Genomic DNA, 16,867 nt, shown 5'->3' with positions numbered 1-16,867 from the left:
GTGTTCTGGACCATGCAACTTATTCCATTCAGAAGTGAGTTGCAATAGTCCACAATAAAGGCATGAATAAGTCTAATGCGTAACTCCACTGTTTGATGAGGGTAGTATTCCAGAAAGTGGGTTTAACAAACCTTAAACATAACCTTGAACTCTGACTTGACTTTGCCCAGCATATTCAGAGTTATCAGTTCCAGAACAGCCGGTTAGAATTTCCGTGACCGACCTCCATCAACTCTGAATACACCGTAACTGAAGTGCGGTTATGGTTAACTTCCAAAGCCATCCTCAAATGAGTGTTGATAGTGGGATTTAATATGGATGTGAATGATAAAAATTGTAGAGTTTCTTATTCTGCTATATGAAATTAACATTTATGTACGCAGTCTATTAAAAGGTAACTCAGTAATGTTAGCAAATGGACGACGGTTCCAAAAAAAATCCAAAAAAGATAAAGTTTGTAAGACTGAAAAATTGTATAAATCCAATTTATTCACTCAACACGTATCAGCCTAAACTAATATTTAATCAATCAGCTATTTCACTGTTCCTGCCCTTCTGAATTTTGGCCGATTGTGATGGTTCTTTATTTTAATACAGTCTATGTAAACCAAGGGTCATTAAACAGTGTTGTCAGCAAATATGTAAATGTAAAGCAAATGTTTTTTTATGGATAATTCAAAATGGTGAGATTTTTTTACTTTTTTAGCTTCTTTATTTTTGAAGTGCTGTGTTTAAGGTGGTAGTCTTATTGCTGAACTGCACTCTGTAGGTTAGAGGAAGGCTAGTTTCCACATATTTTGCACATAATGATTTTAGCTTACATCAACATATGCCTTCTCGGGTCCACTCATGCACTCGATCCTGGCTCTAAGCCTGTCTGTAGCAGGGTTAGGATATCGTGTCATAATAGAAATGTATGATGCATGTGTGTGTAATATGTGTATGTGCATGGTGTTTATGTGCAGACCGGACGAGTGCGGTGTGTATGTGCATGGTGTGCATGAGGCCGGTGTCTCTATACCTGGGGTTGGTGAAGTCCAGCGGTACTCCCTTCTTTGCCCAGGTGAACTGCACACTCGGGACACCTTCAGCCTGACACACCAGGTCCGCGCTGGTGCTGCCATCCCCTCTGCTTGCTACCTTTCTCCACTGCGCCCTCTTCTGTAACTCCGGTGCAACTGCAGCAAAAAGAAACCGAGCGAGCTTTGCCATGATGCTAGAACGAGTTATTCCACAAGTGGCCCCTTGTGTCTCTTTTAGAGATAATAAGTTGCCAAATTCCCTTTATATTCAATCATTTGGTTGAAATGCATCGAAGGCCATATTATTTTATCTACCCGACCTGAAGAAATGACTGAGAGTCAGCAAGCTCCTTTCAGCCCTCACCAGCAAATTCTTAGCCTAAACTGAAATAGTTTTGCCCTGTGTAGTTCTGTACTGTGTTGCCAAGCATGCACAACTTACAGCGCACGATGAGCTTGCCCACCACGCTGCCAGGTGGTGCTATGCCGTTGTCCGCTGTGCACTGGTAAGGGCCTGCTTGATCGCGGGTCACGTTGTACAGAGTCAGCAGGCCAGTGTCTTCCTCTTGACTCTCCTCCCCCAGCTCCTCTTTCTCACCATCACCCTGAGTAAGAAGAGCGTACACACACACACACAAACCTAGTATAGTGAAACGATGACTATGAGTTTACAGTGGACCTCCTATTCCAGAGGATTTACACCTGTATTCGATGAATAGAAAGGTAAAACACAGCACTTTTAATGCATAATCTACCCACTTAAGATACCCACTTAACACAATAATATGTTTAATATGAATTTACCATGAATCTTGAATAAAGTGATCAAGGTTAGTAGTTGATTGCAAAGCCTTGGTTGACTACCTAAGGTCTTTAAACATAGCCAGACCTTCAGTGAGATGTCTGCTCAATTTGTGTTATGTCAGACATTGAATGAGCCAGTCAGGAGATTTCCACATTGTGTTGCTCTAGTTCCTTTAGCAGTAAGGTTAAGATCCTTGTCCTTCTGCAAGCTGCCTTGTGTTTCATGGAAAAGGGGTGGACTTGAACAAAGACATTGACAACTTGGCAGCAGTGGGGCTTGACCTGGAAACCTTCCGATTACAAGTCAAGTACCTTGACCACTGCGCTACCACTGCCCTTCACAATGAATCCTCTCTGCAATCACCTCATCCTGGATGCCTGTTCCACTGGAAGCCACGCACAGACACGCCGGCGTGTCTGGCAGTTCAGAGGGTTCACACTGGATCAGGAACAGAGATTAAATAACTAGGATGGCGTGCACTGGATTGGGCAGCTGTGGCTTCAGAGCATCAAAGTTCCAGTGCTATCCTTGGATGGAAACATGAATAATTTCTACCACAGTCTTATTGAAATCAGTTTATCTGTGATCGGAATAAACCGCAGGGACGTACAACTCTGGGACAACCCCCCCCCCCCCCCCCCCGAATATGCCCCCCCCTTCTAACAGCCTATAATCATATGGGTTCAGTTTACTCTTTTACTGCTGCATGAATTTCACAATCATGCAATCATTTCCAAGCCTTCCTGCTGCTTCATGGAGGTTTACACTGACATATGAATTAGTCAGTGATGCCTTGAGCTTTCATTAGCCTAGATAACTGTTACTGTTTTCCCTGCTTTAATGTGATATTAAAAGTCATTTCAAAGCTTTGCCGTATAGAAAGCTAGAGCTTGCATAACCAAATAAAGTCATCAACATTACTAGTTATATGAGACATGTCTTTATGCAATAGGCCTATTTCATGTGAACTGATTTTTAATAAATCTCATAGGCAACTTGCGTAAATATGGTGTTTACTGTTTTGCCAACTGGTTATTAATAAATGCACTCAAATGCTACTTATGCCAAACTAACTATCTAGCTAACAGTGCCTGGAGATTAATCTTGGGAATCACATCCATAGTTTAACAGAGATACGGACTGCCAGAGCAAACAACAGACATTAACAGGCAGGACAATGCTGGTTTTACTGGAATGGTCAGAAAAGGATCAGACGAGATTCTGAATCAGAAAATATCATTTTAAAGTCAAAACAAGTTAAGGACCCGCTACCCCACTGTAGTTAAATAAAGCCATCAGTACAGTAAATGTATTGAAACCTATTTAATCTCATATCCATAATAGCTCTGCTGAGATCCCGACATAATAAAACTGAAGAGTATTGTTCCCATATTGCTGCCCAACATGAAGGTGGTAGGGCTCCTCCTCCCCCATCCCTTAAATCCCAAATTCCAAATCCTGAGAAGCCGCTTGTGTCCTGTGGGAATTATGAGCAGTTCTCTGCTCCAGGTTACTCTTCTCTCTGCTCTAGACCTGCTGTGAACTCTGTCCTGCAGGAACTAATGAACAACACATAGGTGGCTGGTCAAGAAACTGTCGAGGAGTTGGCTGTCCACCTACATTTGGGTATTTAGAATGGTAGTGCTGTATATAAAAAGGCTCTGTTTGCTTCACGATGCTGTTTGCTTTACTCACAATGCATGTGCTATTGAGTTAAAGCTTTTAAATTTAACGCCATAGTGTTTGACGCACACACACAGACGCACATGCACACACACACACACACACACACACACACACACACACACACACAAATGAAGAGGGCGGCTTGCGATATTAGAGAGGTGGACTAAACGCCAGAAGGACAATAGTTGTGCGCTTTGAACGGGAGAGGGGTTTAAAAAAAAAAAGAAGGTCTAAAATGGCACAATTTCAGCTAACACTGACAAATGTGGCCTGTTGGTGGGGTGGCTTTAATGAAAGCTATTTTTCTCCATTTAGGACAGAGGTTGTTGCGCAGAGAGGTGAGACTCTGGCACAGTTAGAGCGGTGAAATATAGCACGTCCTCTTGCTAAAGAGCGCCGGCGACCCTGCGACAGGGAGAGGGAAGGCAACGAGGAAGAGAAGTGAGTCAAAGAGAGGAGAAAGACAAATAAGGCGTTCTGCAGAGAGAGAGAGAGAGAGAGAGAGAGAGAGAGAGAGAGAGAGAGAGAGAGAGAGAGGAATATTAAAAGAGGGGGCGGTGGAGAGAGAAAAAAGAACGAAACAAAGACAGAAGTCACTCACCATCCACTTCCAGGTGAACATGCCAGAGGTCACAGGGTTGGCGTCGGCTATACAGAGCAGGACAGCGGTGTCCCCCAAGTTCACGAACATGGGGCTCGTCTTCACGTGGACGCTAGCGGCGTCTGCACAACAAGCAGAGGTTACGGAACACTCACTTCTCCCCATTTTTTGGCTGTAACCACCAGTTAATACTGCAAGCTCGTACCTAGTCTACCTAAAAAGAAGCATAAATAGAGGCTAATTAGGCTGGCGCTTACAGCGCGGCTTAATTTTGCGTGACAGCGATGAGAAATTACAACATGACAATATACAGCATGGGGGGAAATTTCTAGGACGGCTCTTCAGCCTTGTAAAGTACAGTATGCTCTCCTGTTCGTTCTGAAGTCTAGGAAGATCTCAAGGACAGGCCTTCACCGTGGTGTATCGCTCTGGGCTGCTGGCTGCGATCAGCCATTCTTTAAAATGAATTTTTTTTTAGAAGCTCACACAAAACCACACTTCTGGAAAGGGCCAGGGCCGTGGAGTGGGAGACACGGCTGAAGGAAGAGAAGTTGGAGTAGCTGTTACATGAATGGCTCATTTCATATACTATGTTTGCAAAAACATGTCTTAATAACTAACAGTGATACTTTCATAAATTCTTGTGAATATAAAAGTTGCCTTGTGACACTGTGTTTCTTAAAGGGGATACTAGCTAGCTCTACTGCATGCTGGTTAGTGCTAGTGTGTAGGCGTGGGAATAACTACAGTATGCTAGTCTACATGAGTGAGTAGGTGTGGGAATAACTACAGCATGCTAGTCTACACGAGTGAGCAGGTGTGGGAATAACTACAGCATGCTAGTCTACATGAGTGAGCAGGTGTGGGAATAACTACAGCATGCTAGTCTACATGAGTGAGTAGGTGTGGGAATAACTACAGCATGCTAGTCTACACGAGTGAGCAGGTGTGGGAATAACTACAGCATGCTAGTCTACATGAGTGAGTAGGTGTGGGAATAACTACAGCATGCTAGTCTACATGAGTGAGTAGGTGTGGGAATAACTACAGCATGCTAGTCTACATGCAGTATGCTAGTCTACACGAGTGAGTAGGTGTGGGAATAACTACAGCATGCTAGTCTACATGAGTGAGTAGGTGTGGGAATAACTACAGCATGCTAGTCTACGTGAGTGAGTAGGTGTGGGAATAACTACAGTATGCTAGTCTACATGCAGTATGCTAGTCTACACGAGTGAGTAGGTGTGGGAATAACTACAGCATGCTAGTCTACACGAGTGAGTAGGTGTGGGAATAACTACAGCATGCTAGTCTACACAAGTGAGTAGGTGTGGGAATAACTACAGCATGCTAGTCTACACGAGTGAGTAGGTGTGGGAATAACTACAGCATGCTAGTCTACATGAGTGTGTAGGTGTGGGAATAACTATACTATGCTAGTCTATACGAGTGTGTAGGTGTGGGAATAACTACTGTATGCTAGTCTACACGAGTATGTAGGTGTGGGAATAACTACAGTATGCTAGTCTACATGAATGTGTAGGTGTATGAATAACTACAGTATGTTAGTCTTCATGAGTGTGTAGGTGTGGGAATAACTATACTATGATAGTCTATATGAGTGTGTATGTGTGGGAATAACTACTGTATGCCAGTCTACACGAGTGTGTAGGTGTGAGAATAACTACATTGTGCTAGTTTACACAAGTATGCAGGTGTGGGAATAACTACAGTCTGCTAGTCTACATGAGTGTGTAGGTGTGGGAATAAATACAGTATGCTAGTCTACATGAGTGAGTAGGTGTGGGAATAAATACAGTATGCTAGTCTACATGACTGTAGGTGTGGGAATAACTACAGTATGCCAGTCTACATGACTGTGTAGGTGTATGCCCAGCGGTTTCCTAAGTGATCCATTTTCATGTTAAATCATTTGCTTAATGCAACTATTTAACCTCTTAAACTCCAGGCTTATTATCAAGATATTAATCTTAAATGTTATTATTATACTGTGGATTATTCATTAACAACACCGGAACTAATGCATGTATGTAGCTACATCAGAAAGCAATGAGATCCTGCTCCCCGGAGCATAAAGGGTTAAATGTAAGAGAGAAGTGACATGACCATCTGAGAGGATACTAATCTATCACGATACCCACCCACCATTTTACCCACGATGCATTTGTGCCTTCATCTGCACCCAAACCGCATGAGCCTTCTGGACGCGGCTCCGGTCACTGAACATTGCCTTAGAAATACGGGGCCCATATTTTATTCAGGAACCCAAACGACTGTTTCAGATGCCTCAAAAAGGACCAGGTGCATTTCCAAAAGATTGTTGCCTAAGGGCTTGGCCTAAGAATGCCGAGCCTCCCCACACCTCACCCCAGCCCACCCCGGTTTTCCAATCTACCCCTTTTAAAGCAGTACTCGGTTAATACTCATGTACGCCCGTGTTCTGTGATAATCTCGAGCTGGCTCTTACATTGTCTCAGGCAGGGGAGAGGAACCCTGACGTGGGGTCTCAGTGGCTGTCCATAAAAGCTATTAACGTGGCCCATCCATAATAAATATCTAGCGCTGTCAGCCGCTGTTGTAGCAGGACGTAGCAACCCATTAGTGATGGAGGATTTGCTAGAACATGCAGGCCTAGATCTGAAGCAGAGCTATTATTAAATCATTACCGAATAATTGCAGGCCAAAATCTCTCTCTGTCTCTTTTTCTCTCTGTATATCTGTCTCTCCCTCGCCCTCTTTTGCTCTTTTTTAAGCCATCAGTCAACAATGGCTAATGAAGAATATTTATATCTATGCCAGAACCTGATGGAGGGGTGTGATTGAGACCATCATTTAGGAGGGTTAAATGGGTGCTCTGGCTGCTGCACCAGGGAGCTGGCTTGTTGGTCCGGTGGTCAGGGCTCGCGTTTGCTGCCTGTCAAACCTGTGTTTGAGTCCCGGGTAGGGTGCGTGCCTTCTTCACAAGGGGATTATCCTTTCTCTCTCGCCCCGATAAATTTCACTGCAAACATGCTTAACTATACAGAACTATGGACCTATAAAACTAACACCGAGAGACCACATCGGGGGGGGGGGGAAATGACAATCGTTCCTCCATGCCGCAGTACGGATGCAGGTGCGGTGTTCAAAGAGTGCAGCAGCTGTTTGTGCGTCAGTGGCGCTTCTGTGGGAGGTTCTAACATTTAACGTCCAACTTGACTTTGGTGCTCTGATTCCCTTCTGCGTTGGAACACTCCACTGTGTATGTGCCTGCATCTCGCCTGGTCACGTTCCATATCTCCAGCACCCAGCCTCTGGGAAAGTGGTAACGATGATCGTGCTCTGTTCACACACACACACACACACAAGCACACATACTCACAAAACTGACACCACATGAACCTAATATCACAGCTGCTGTAATGCATATGCGTACTACCATCTGTAATACAAGCATGCTCTAATTCATAGTCTATAAACATGTCTGATTACTTACAGTGATATATTAAAGGCTTGTTTATACACGCACACACACGCAAGCACGCGCGCACACACACACACACACACACACACACACACACATGCACGCATGACAGGAGAGAGGGAGCACACAGTCTGGATGAGTGAAGGGTGGGGACAGGATGAGTGGAGGGTGGAGACAGGATGAGTGGCGGGTGGAGACAGGATGAGTGGAGGGTGGAGACAGGATGAGTGAAGGGTGGAGACAGGATGAGTGGAGGGTGGGGACAGGATGAGTGGAGGGTGGGGACAGGATGAGTGGAGGGTGGAGACAGGATAAGTGGAGGGTGGAGACAGGATGAGTGGAGGCGGTAGTCCGGAGGGAGCAAAGCTGTAGACTAAACAGGCAGGGAAGGCGGTAAGGTCTGATGCTCTGCACTTCACTGATAGGAAGCAGAGCAGTGAAACATGCCAATGCTAGCATTAGACTCACAACAATTTTTATTTAGCCTGCATACTTTACCCCAACAGGCAGGACCACAGTTGGTAAGACGCAACGCCCACGGAGCCTTCCGGTGTTTTATTGAGTGTGCATATGGCCATGTTTGTACCTGTGTGTGTGTGTGTGTGTGTGTGTGTACATGAGAAAAGACGCCATGTGCGCGATACCACTTGTATAGCCACACTGTAATGTCTGTTACCTTTATTCACCTTCTCCCCGTGGAATATCCACTCACAAGAAATATCATCAGGATTGGCTGACACCATAACGGGAATGGTGACGGCATCATCCTCAGTGATCTCCACTTCTACAGGCTGCTCAGCTGAGAACTCTGGGGGGACTGACACACATGCATGAGAGTACATTTTATTTTATAAGACATTTTGATCCACCAATCCACACTTAATCACACATAATGATCAAATGAAAATACATTTTTATGAGTTTGAAAAATGTATTAAAAGTAATTAAACAATAAAAGAAAAAAGAAAAAACTTGACAAAAAGTGTCCAGACCCTTTGCTGTGGTCACCCAGTTGAGGTCAGGCTCATCCTGTTTGCTTTAATTATTTTTGAGGTGTGTCTAGAACTCAGCAGGAGTCCACCTGTTGCAACTTGAATTGACTGGACACAGTTTGGATAGGCACACACCTGAGTCTGTAGGGGCCCACAGTTTACACTGCACGGTCAGAAAAAAAAAACAAAAACAACAAGCCACGGAGTTCAAGGAACTATCTGTGGGTCTCCACGATCAATTTGTGGCAAGGCACAGAATATAAAACACTATATAAGGCGTTGATTGTTTCCAGCACTACAGTGGCCGCAGGTCTCTGAATGTCCTTGAGTGGGCCAGCCAAAGCCCAGATTTAAGGCCATCCTTTATCTGTGGAGAGACCTAAAAATCCACAGATCACATGCCATCTAGGCTGACAGAGACTCTAGATGGTGGGTGGAATTCTCTAGATGAGAGAATCTGCCATGAAGAACTGTACAAACAGCCCAAATCCAGGTGTGCTAAGCTTGCAGACTCATATACAAGAAGTCTGGCAGCTGTAATTACTGCCAATGGGGGTTCTAAAAATTAAACGGTCTGAATACGTTTGTGAATAAGAGTTTTTGGTTTTTGATTTTTAATTACTTTTCAAAACTCTCTAAAAACATGGTTTCACTTGATCATTATATGTGTAGACTGATGGGTAAAAAATGCAATTAGACCCATTCAAAATAAAATCCATAACACCATAAAGTGTGCAACGAGGAGTCTGAATACTTTCTGAATACAATGTACATACACACAGATGCACAGTGGCATTAGTATGATATTCTGGGCCCTGACTCACTGTTTGCGACTTAATGTCGCAATTAAGTCACAGCTCTTAAGGCATGCGCCCATACATGTGTAGAATGTGTGACATACAAGCAAAATCATCTACGATAGACTTCAGGTCCAAATTCCTGCCTCTAGCAATTTCAGTGGACAAAGCAGCCAATGCAGTAAGTCTCTCCTTTTCTGAAGTAAGTGTCCTGTTCAGGAGGTCTGTTTAGCTCAGCCAACTGCTCGCAGCTGCCTTTCACTTTTGAGCTCCGTTTCTGTGCTTGAAGTTGCTTCTTCAAGTGCACTACAGAGAACATCAAAAGTTAAAGTCTCATTTAATGTTGAAATAAATGTTTACACTAGACTACCTATTTGGATCTCAATAAGTATACAGCATATTTAGCTAATAAGGTACAGACTAAATAAGTTTTTTTTTTCCCATTACATGCATATTTTGCTTAAAAAAACGTTTTGGTATACTTTAATTGAACTTTCATGTTTCAGAATTTTAGATTAATAAATCATGTTTGTGATAATCATGATATTTCATGCCTGAAATATCAGTGTAAGAACCCTTTGTCGGTTTGTCTACCATGAATAAGGCACGTGAAGAGGGGCATAAATGAACCTCAGGGTGTGCGTAAGGGTGTGCAGCATAATGTACGTAAGAAAGGGCCGAACTGGAATTATAGAGGACCCCGTCAATGTGGGCCCCAGTGTGATTGCCCCCCAGTAGTTACGCTACGGCAGACACACACACACACACACAGAAACACACATTTTGTTAGTTATTTCACTATATTGATAAAGCCATTCTAGACCCTGTATACTTGCTGGAACACTGGTCAGCCCCTGAGCTATTTTGTGATTTTGCTACAACAACGGTGTCAAATTACAGTCCTGGAAAGCCTGAGTCATGCACGGTTTGGTCATTTCTCTGCTCAAACCCACCAGACTCAACTCCTAAGTTCGCTACCAGGGTTAGTAGGTGCTCTACATCAGCACCACCTCTCAGTCTGCTCTTAGCTTGAAGGACACCTGAAGAGGAATTCTTTAAAGAAATCATTTGAGCTACAGGAATGAAATGCACGGATCTTGGTAAGTGACACAGGCTATAAGGGTAAATGGTCCCCACTGAAGGCCATGGTATGGTTGTACATTCAGTCATTTCAGTCCGAGTCTCAGCTGTAGACCTTGTGATTACGCTAAGGCCCACTGTCCTGTCAAATGATTTTGTGACTGGAGTACGTATGTAATCTCTTATTGTCGTGCGTTCTCTACTGCGTTTTTTTTTTATTCCTACTGCACTATATTTGTTTCCTGTCAGCACTGTGAATGTTATACATGTATGTGGGTATCTTGCATCTTGGATCCAGGGGAAATGGTTCACAATGTATATGGCTGTGTTGATGATAAAGATAAAGATCCACTTGACTTCACTTGATTTCCACGAACACGTGAATGTAGCTCCACAGTGAGCTTCTCTGAGAGACAATAAGCACATTTAACACTATATGTATATAAGAAGCTATAGGTGTAGCATATTCAGGATTTACCTGACATTTTACCTCAGAAATACTGTTTTATATTCCTACTTTTGTTATTTGCATTAATTGCACTGATAAAACTTGGAAACCGTGTCACTAAATCTTTGATTCCTTAAAAATAAGCAGGGGCAAATCACCCCTGTCATGTCAGAAATTGAACTGGTTTAGCCCGAATTCCCCAGTCTTTTTTAATTTAATACATTCCAGTTCTTATTATCAGCCTACATAAAAATAATGAAATATTTAGTCATTTTAGACAAATTCATAGAGCCTAAAGCATAATCATAAAACCATAGCTCCGCACACATATACTTTTGACTAAAAATCTTTCCTTTTGTTAAACTTGTTTACTAAGTATATAATTTGTATAATTTATTTGGTTTGAATTGTCACAATAATATCATTTGCATAACGGACAACATTACAGCACTGCAGTTGGTCTTCTTTTTGCTTTCCTTTGGTTTTCCTTTCGCCATTTCTTTTGTGTGCATGTTTCTTAAAAATCTCGGTGCTGTGTACACAGCCCCGCTGCAAATGACAGGCTCTCAGTGGACTTTTCCCACTCCAGACTTTAGGGAGCAGCCATCCCGTCCCCACCACCGAGTGGCCGCCACATTATTTACGGATAAAGCCTGGGAAAACAAAAGCATGAAGGGCAACAGAGCAAGCACTGTGGCGCTCCACCCATCCCCAAAACTCCGCCCCCTTGCAGTCAAACAAACAAAAATATATAAATAGTGAAATGGAAAACGTCTCAAAAAAAAATAAGAATAATAATTAAAAATGATAAGGATCTAGCCTTTCATTTGTCTCCTCGGTGGCTGATATGCAACCATGCTTGTGGTCTTTTATATCTCATTGCGTTATAGTTGACAGTGCAGAAGTGCTATTTATTAGCTATGAGTTGCCATAGCAAAGATTTTTAATCAGTGTCTGAGTAATTATGAACACATGCTAATGGTTTATTTACGAAAGCGCTGTTTGTGTTTAATGTGTAATGGATTTCTTTCTTCCAGCCAGTTTGGCTTCTGTGGATACTAGCAGTTACACAGGCATAGACGTAAATCTAATTATTTGTACAACAGAGTTCAAACAGTCTATTCAAACTCAGTAATTTTTCAGTCGCTCATGGCCTGGATGACTCCGTATGTCTCAGACTAAAGCACACTTTCATATTTATTGCCTGTGTCCTAATTGTGAGTTTGTGTGTGTGCGCGTGCCGTTACCAAATGTAATTTCCGAGCGGATGGGGATTCACATGCAGACTATCGTGCAGAGTATACATGCACAGATCAAAAGAAAAACTCATCTAAGGAAAAAAAAAAAGGAAAAAAAATAATTATACAGAAAAAGCAATTAATGTTCAGAAATCTCAGTCAGATGAATGATGCAGCCTTTTGTATAGAAAAGCAGAGTGCCAGGTAGGGATAAAAACAACCTCAGCATGTGAATGTGCACACACACACACACACACACACACACACACACACACACACACGCACTTGTGTGTGCACGCACACATGCAGGCAGGCTTTGAAGATGCGTCTGGCTACATCAGGCGAAACAGCATCAAAGTCAAGTGTGCCTGTTGTGTTTGACAAAGCCATGACCACTGAAGACACGATAGTGCCCGTAAACCACAAAAAACACATATACGATTAAACTTACAAAGCCTAACAGCTCTTTCAAAACACACACACATACATGCACTCACACGCACACTGTTGCCAATCTGACAAAATTCACATATACCCTCATGGGAAAACAGGCACAGACTCCCTTGCACCCCAACTCCACACACACATGCACTCATTCTCTCCTTTCATACATACACAAAGAGTTATAGAAAACAAATATGCCTTTATGACAGTGATGATACTGGCATGCCCACACACACTTTCCCACACTCATACACACACTCACAGAGAACATTAAGAGTGTAGAAGGTGTTGACTCCTTCAGAGAGCAGGTTACTGAAGGCCTGACAGGTGATCCTGTTGCCGTGGTGATGAGAGCCCAAGGGGAGAACAAGCTGGCTGCTGACAGATACTCCACCGTACTCCGCCTTCTTCAGAGGCTGGTCTATTCCCACCAGCCTGATTTGGGGGGGGGGGACAGAGAGAAGTAAACAGTGTGAGAGAAAAGAAAGGTAGAAAGGGGAGGAGAGAGAGCAAGAGAGGATGAGAGTGTAGAAAGTGTAGAGAAATGGCGAGGGAGGAAGGGAGACATCAGTAAAGGACAATGAGATATGCACGCAGGCTGTTCAAATCGAGTGCCTCTTCTATGCGTAAATGTTCATTAGGAATTCAAACTTTGCCCACAGGCAAATTTCGTCTTGATAAAGACGGGAAGTAGCTTGCGGTGAAAATTCCAGAAGGAAGTGCAAGAAGAAAAAAAAAAGAAAAAAAAAGGTTGTGTCACAAAAAAACTGGTCACAACTACTGGCTGTATTTCCCAGCATTCCAAAATTAGAGCATTGCTGGGTTTTCCTAATCAAACCAATCAATAGCCTGTGTATGTTTGAGAAAGCCCTTGGCACTGAATCCCTGCCTGCTTCCAGTCAGCCTTCTTTCCACAGCAGGTCTAATGGAGCCCTAGGGAGAGCAAGTGCAGTCCTATCCTCTGGAACTTTCCGAGATGAGCTTTAACATAGGGGAAGATTCTCCGGCTGCTTTGGCTATCGACCGCGCTGAAGACGGACCTTAACGAGGTAATGACTCAGCGTTCCGCGTGTGTGACAGGGGATTGGAGCCAGATATGGATCGCCGGTGGGACCGCTCCACACTCAGCCCCACGGTGTTCCAGAGCCATTACAGTGGAGCCATTACATCGTCCTTCGGCACGATGTTAATCAGGTGGTGGGCCGGAGAGCGCCTCTCTCCCGCCGCGCTCTGAAAGCAGACGAGCTCTCCAACTCTCAGTAGAGGGAATCTGTGAACGCTGTGGACTGTGGAATGGAGAACTACACAGAAGGTGTTTTTTTTAAAAGCATTTTTATGTAGTTTTGCTCTTCACTCGGTCTAACTTTCCATTTCCACAGGGCCTGTCTCGCACCACAGAGCACGTTACAGGCCAGTGACGGCACACAGTTCCTCATGGGTCTCCCCGATTGGAGGGCTCTGCAGCACGGCTTGACGTCTTCACATTCTGGCATGACCCGGCAGAGTCCTCGCTGGACCCCGATAGCTGGCACTAGTCCAGCCCTACCCAACCATGTGCGCTAGGGTCAGAAAGAGCCAGCAGTCGCTGGGCATCCAGGGCTTGTAACTGACAGTTTCCCACACAAAGTGCAAAAACACTAGTGCTAATTAAATCCAAACAGACCTGCTAGACAAATACTCCAAGAGATGCTGGCTTTGTGAATGTGTGTGAGTGTGAAGGTAACCGTGTTAATGACCAGGGGATAAGCTATTTGACAATGTACAGGCTCCAGGCAATGTTGGATTGTGTGTGTGTGTGTGTGTGTGTGTGCATTTGTGACTGAGTGTGAGAGAGTGTGTGCATGGGCATTTGCATGTATAAGAGACTCAGACCCAGGTAATGTTAAATAAACTATGTATGGATGTGTGTATATGTTTGTCTGTGCATAGTGATAGACACTGATTTAGTACTTAGTGAACTGGTAGGGGAGTGTGTGTGTGTGCGCGTGTATGTGAATGAGTGAATGTGTGTGTGTGTGTGTGTGTGTGTGTACATGTGTGTCTGAGAGAGTGACTGTGAGTGTGTGTTTGAGTGAATGATTGTGTGTGTGTGAGAGTATGTGTGTGCGCGCGTGTGTGTGTGTGTGCGTGCGCCCATGTGTCAGTTGAGTGACATGGCCCCGGTACCTGGTGGATCCCAGGCTCCAGCTGATGTTGGCTCTCGGGTTGCTGCTCCCAGCCACACAGAGCAGTCTGAGACTGTGTCCCGCTCGCAGCTCCGTCTCACTCACCACTATCTTCACACTCACCGCAGGGACTGTGCCAGGAACACATCACACCGATGTCACACTGTCACTCCTCAACAACACCTGTGTTTCACTAAAAGCTCATCGTTGCTAGAAAAGGTGTTCACACTGACACCTTTGAGTGATCCAGCCCCGCACAATTCACAATATCTCCACTTTAGTTTCTATCTAACATAAATTAAGAAAACTGTGGTCTGAAATCGTCTCGCGGTTGGAGCACAGGGGCTCGAGTCCTGCTCTTGGACTGCTTCAGACGAACTGTCTCTGAACCAGGACAGAGAAGCACTACCGATTTATTACCAGAGCTCCATTCATTACAATAAAATAAAGGTGTATCAGTGGTTCAGAATAATAAAGGCTCTCAGTAGCTGTGGAGGACTTTACATCTGCCTCTCTCTCGCTGACTTCACCACCTGTTTTATTAGGATCGCCCACTGTGCACCTACTCTCACTGGCCACTTTAATGGCTACGTCTGTCTCATAGGTGCTTTTTATAGGCGTGCAATTACAGACTATAGCCCATCTGTTTCCCTGCACAATTTGCCAGTCACCCTCTATCCTGCTGGTCACTGGGCAATTTCGGAACACAGGACAAAGCCAGCTGACTGATGGTATTAATGTAGGCGCCGCTATGAACGCGTCAGGCCCAGTGGTGCTGATGGATTTCTTTCTGTGCGGTGTCCGCGTCATGCTGTCTTTGCTGAGACTGGTGAAAAGTTTCCAGACAGTACCCACGATCCTATGCTCAGACACTGATCACTGAGAAGCTGGAGGATGGCTAGCTCAAACTTGGAAACAGATGGGTGTTAGTTCCTATCTGCATGGCCACACATATAAAGAACAGGGTAAGAAGCATTTTTAAAATCTACATCTGCTCTTATCTTTCTCACAGAAAGTGCGTCGCCGCATGCGCACTTTCACACAGGCTCATGTACTGACGTTGGCGCCTTCGGCTCAAGGTAACGAACTTCTGGTGACGGCACTATCGCAAGTGCGTGGCTTGTTTTATCTGGAAGGTGATGCAGGAAGGCTATTGACCTATGATTATCTTAACAGAGCCATTTTAAGGCAACAAGAAGAATGCCATCACAGTTCATAGCGCATGCACTGCTTTTGGAAACTATATTAGAACAAACGATTGATTATATATCAGTTTCTGTGTTCGGTTTTCACATTAGAATGGTTTTACTGGCATAGACAAACTGGTGGGACTGGCCAGTTAGGGTGATGTCTAGAGTTCTATGCTGATTGTATGGGTTCGGTTTGGTGGCCATTTGGACCACAGGGCTGAACTTACACTGCACGTGCAGCTTGGTCTCAGTGGAGAGCACGGTCTTGGCCTTGTTGGTGGCATCGCAGCGGTAGGTGGCCAGGTTGTCGTTGGGTTGCAGGGTGAGGAGATACTCCCGAGAGACCCCTCGCTCAGACTGCATTTGCCGTGAAAGACCCTGCACTGTCCTACCATTCTGTCACATCATTATGCATACAAATACACACAAACACACACACACGAGCACAAACGTACGTATGCACAAACCAAGGCCAACAAGCACACACGAGCACAAACACACAGACATAAAGTCAACAAGTACAATGGGTTAAAAAAGTCACAGCATTACACAACCTTGTAACTTTAACACTGACAATGTTTAGACATTCTATGTTAAACTGGAAATTCAAATGGAAAGGTTATTAACCCAAGCCACATAACCAGCCTGTTTCGATCGAAAACTATCAAGTCAAGTCAGCTGATAATATAATCCAACCTAAAGACTAACCACAGCCAAGCCATTTCTCAGGAAATGTCAGAGGACATGCTAGAGAAATTAAACATATACTAAAGTGTCCAATCAAATTTCAGGAAAGGATCTGATGATGTCTTAAAAGCTAAGCTTTTTTGCCCTGCTGCATTTCAGCTTAATAGATATTCTCTAGCCAACTGCTAAGTTGAAAAGTTCCCCCTCTTTTCATAACATCCTAATTAA

General features: G+C 44.1%; 1 protein-coding gene across 9 annotated transcripts in view; it reads right to left on the bottom strand.

Moving 5' to 3' along the window:
- Nucleotides 1–16,867, bottom strand: part of nphs1 (NPHS1 adhesion molecule, nephrin) — a 66,728-nt gene that overhangs the window by 12,488 nt on the left and 37,373 nt on the right. For all 9 annotated transcript variants that reach the window (XR_014117864.1, XR_014117865.1, XM_081699983.1 and 6 more), the window contains 8 exons: nt 16,180–16,348; nt 14,764–14,893; nt 12,860–13,032; nt 8,275–8,415; nt 7,316–7,456; nt 4,115–4,236; nt 1,465–1,627; nt 1,022–1,178 (listed from right to left, as the gene is read on the bottom strand). Coding sequence is in view for 7 of the 9 variants with exons in the window: in XM_081699983.1 (XP_081556109.1) it covers nt 1,022–1,178; nt 1,465–1,627; nt 4,115–4,236; nt 7,316–7,456; nt 8,275–8,415; nt 12,860–13,032; nt 14,764–14,893; nt 16,180–16,348 (1,196 nt within the window). In the remaining 2 variants the exon portion in view is untranslated. The remainder of the gene's footprint in view (nt 1–1,021; nt 1,179–1,464; nt 1,628–4,114; nt 4,237–7,315; nt 7,457–8,274; nt 8,416–12,859; nt 13,033–14,763; nt 14,894–16,179; nt 16,349–16,867) is intronic.

This window comes from Electrophorus electricus, chromosome 17, assembly GCF_041902795.1.
Source record: "Electrophorus electricus isolate QZ-2024a chromosome 17, ASM4190279v1, whole genome shotgun sequence".
In the NCBI taxonomy this organism is placed as follows: domain Eukaryota; kingdom Metazoa; phylum Chordata; class Actinopteri; order Gymnotiformes; family Gymnotidae; genus Electrophorus; species Electrophorus electricus.
Note: the sequence above shows the minus strand (reverse complement) of the source record. Positions and strands in the feature narration are given on the sequence as shown.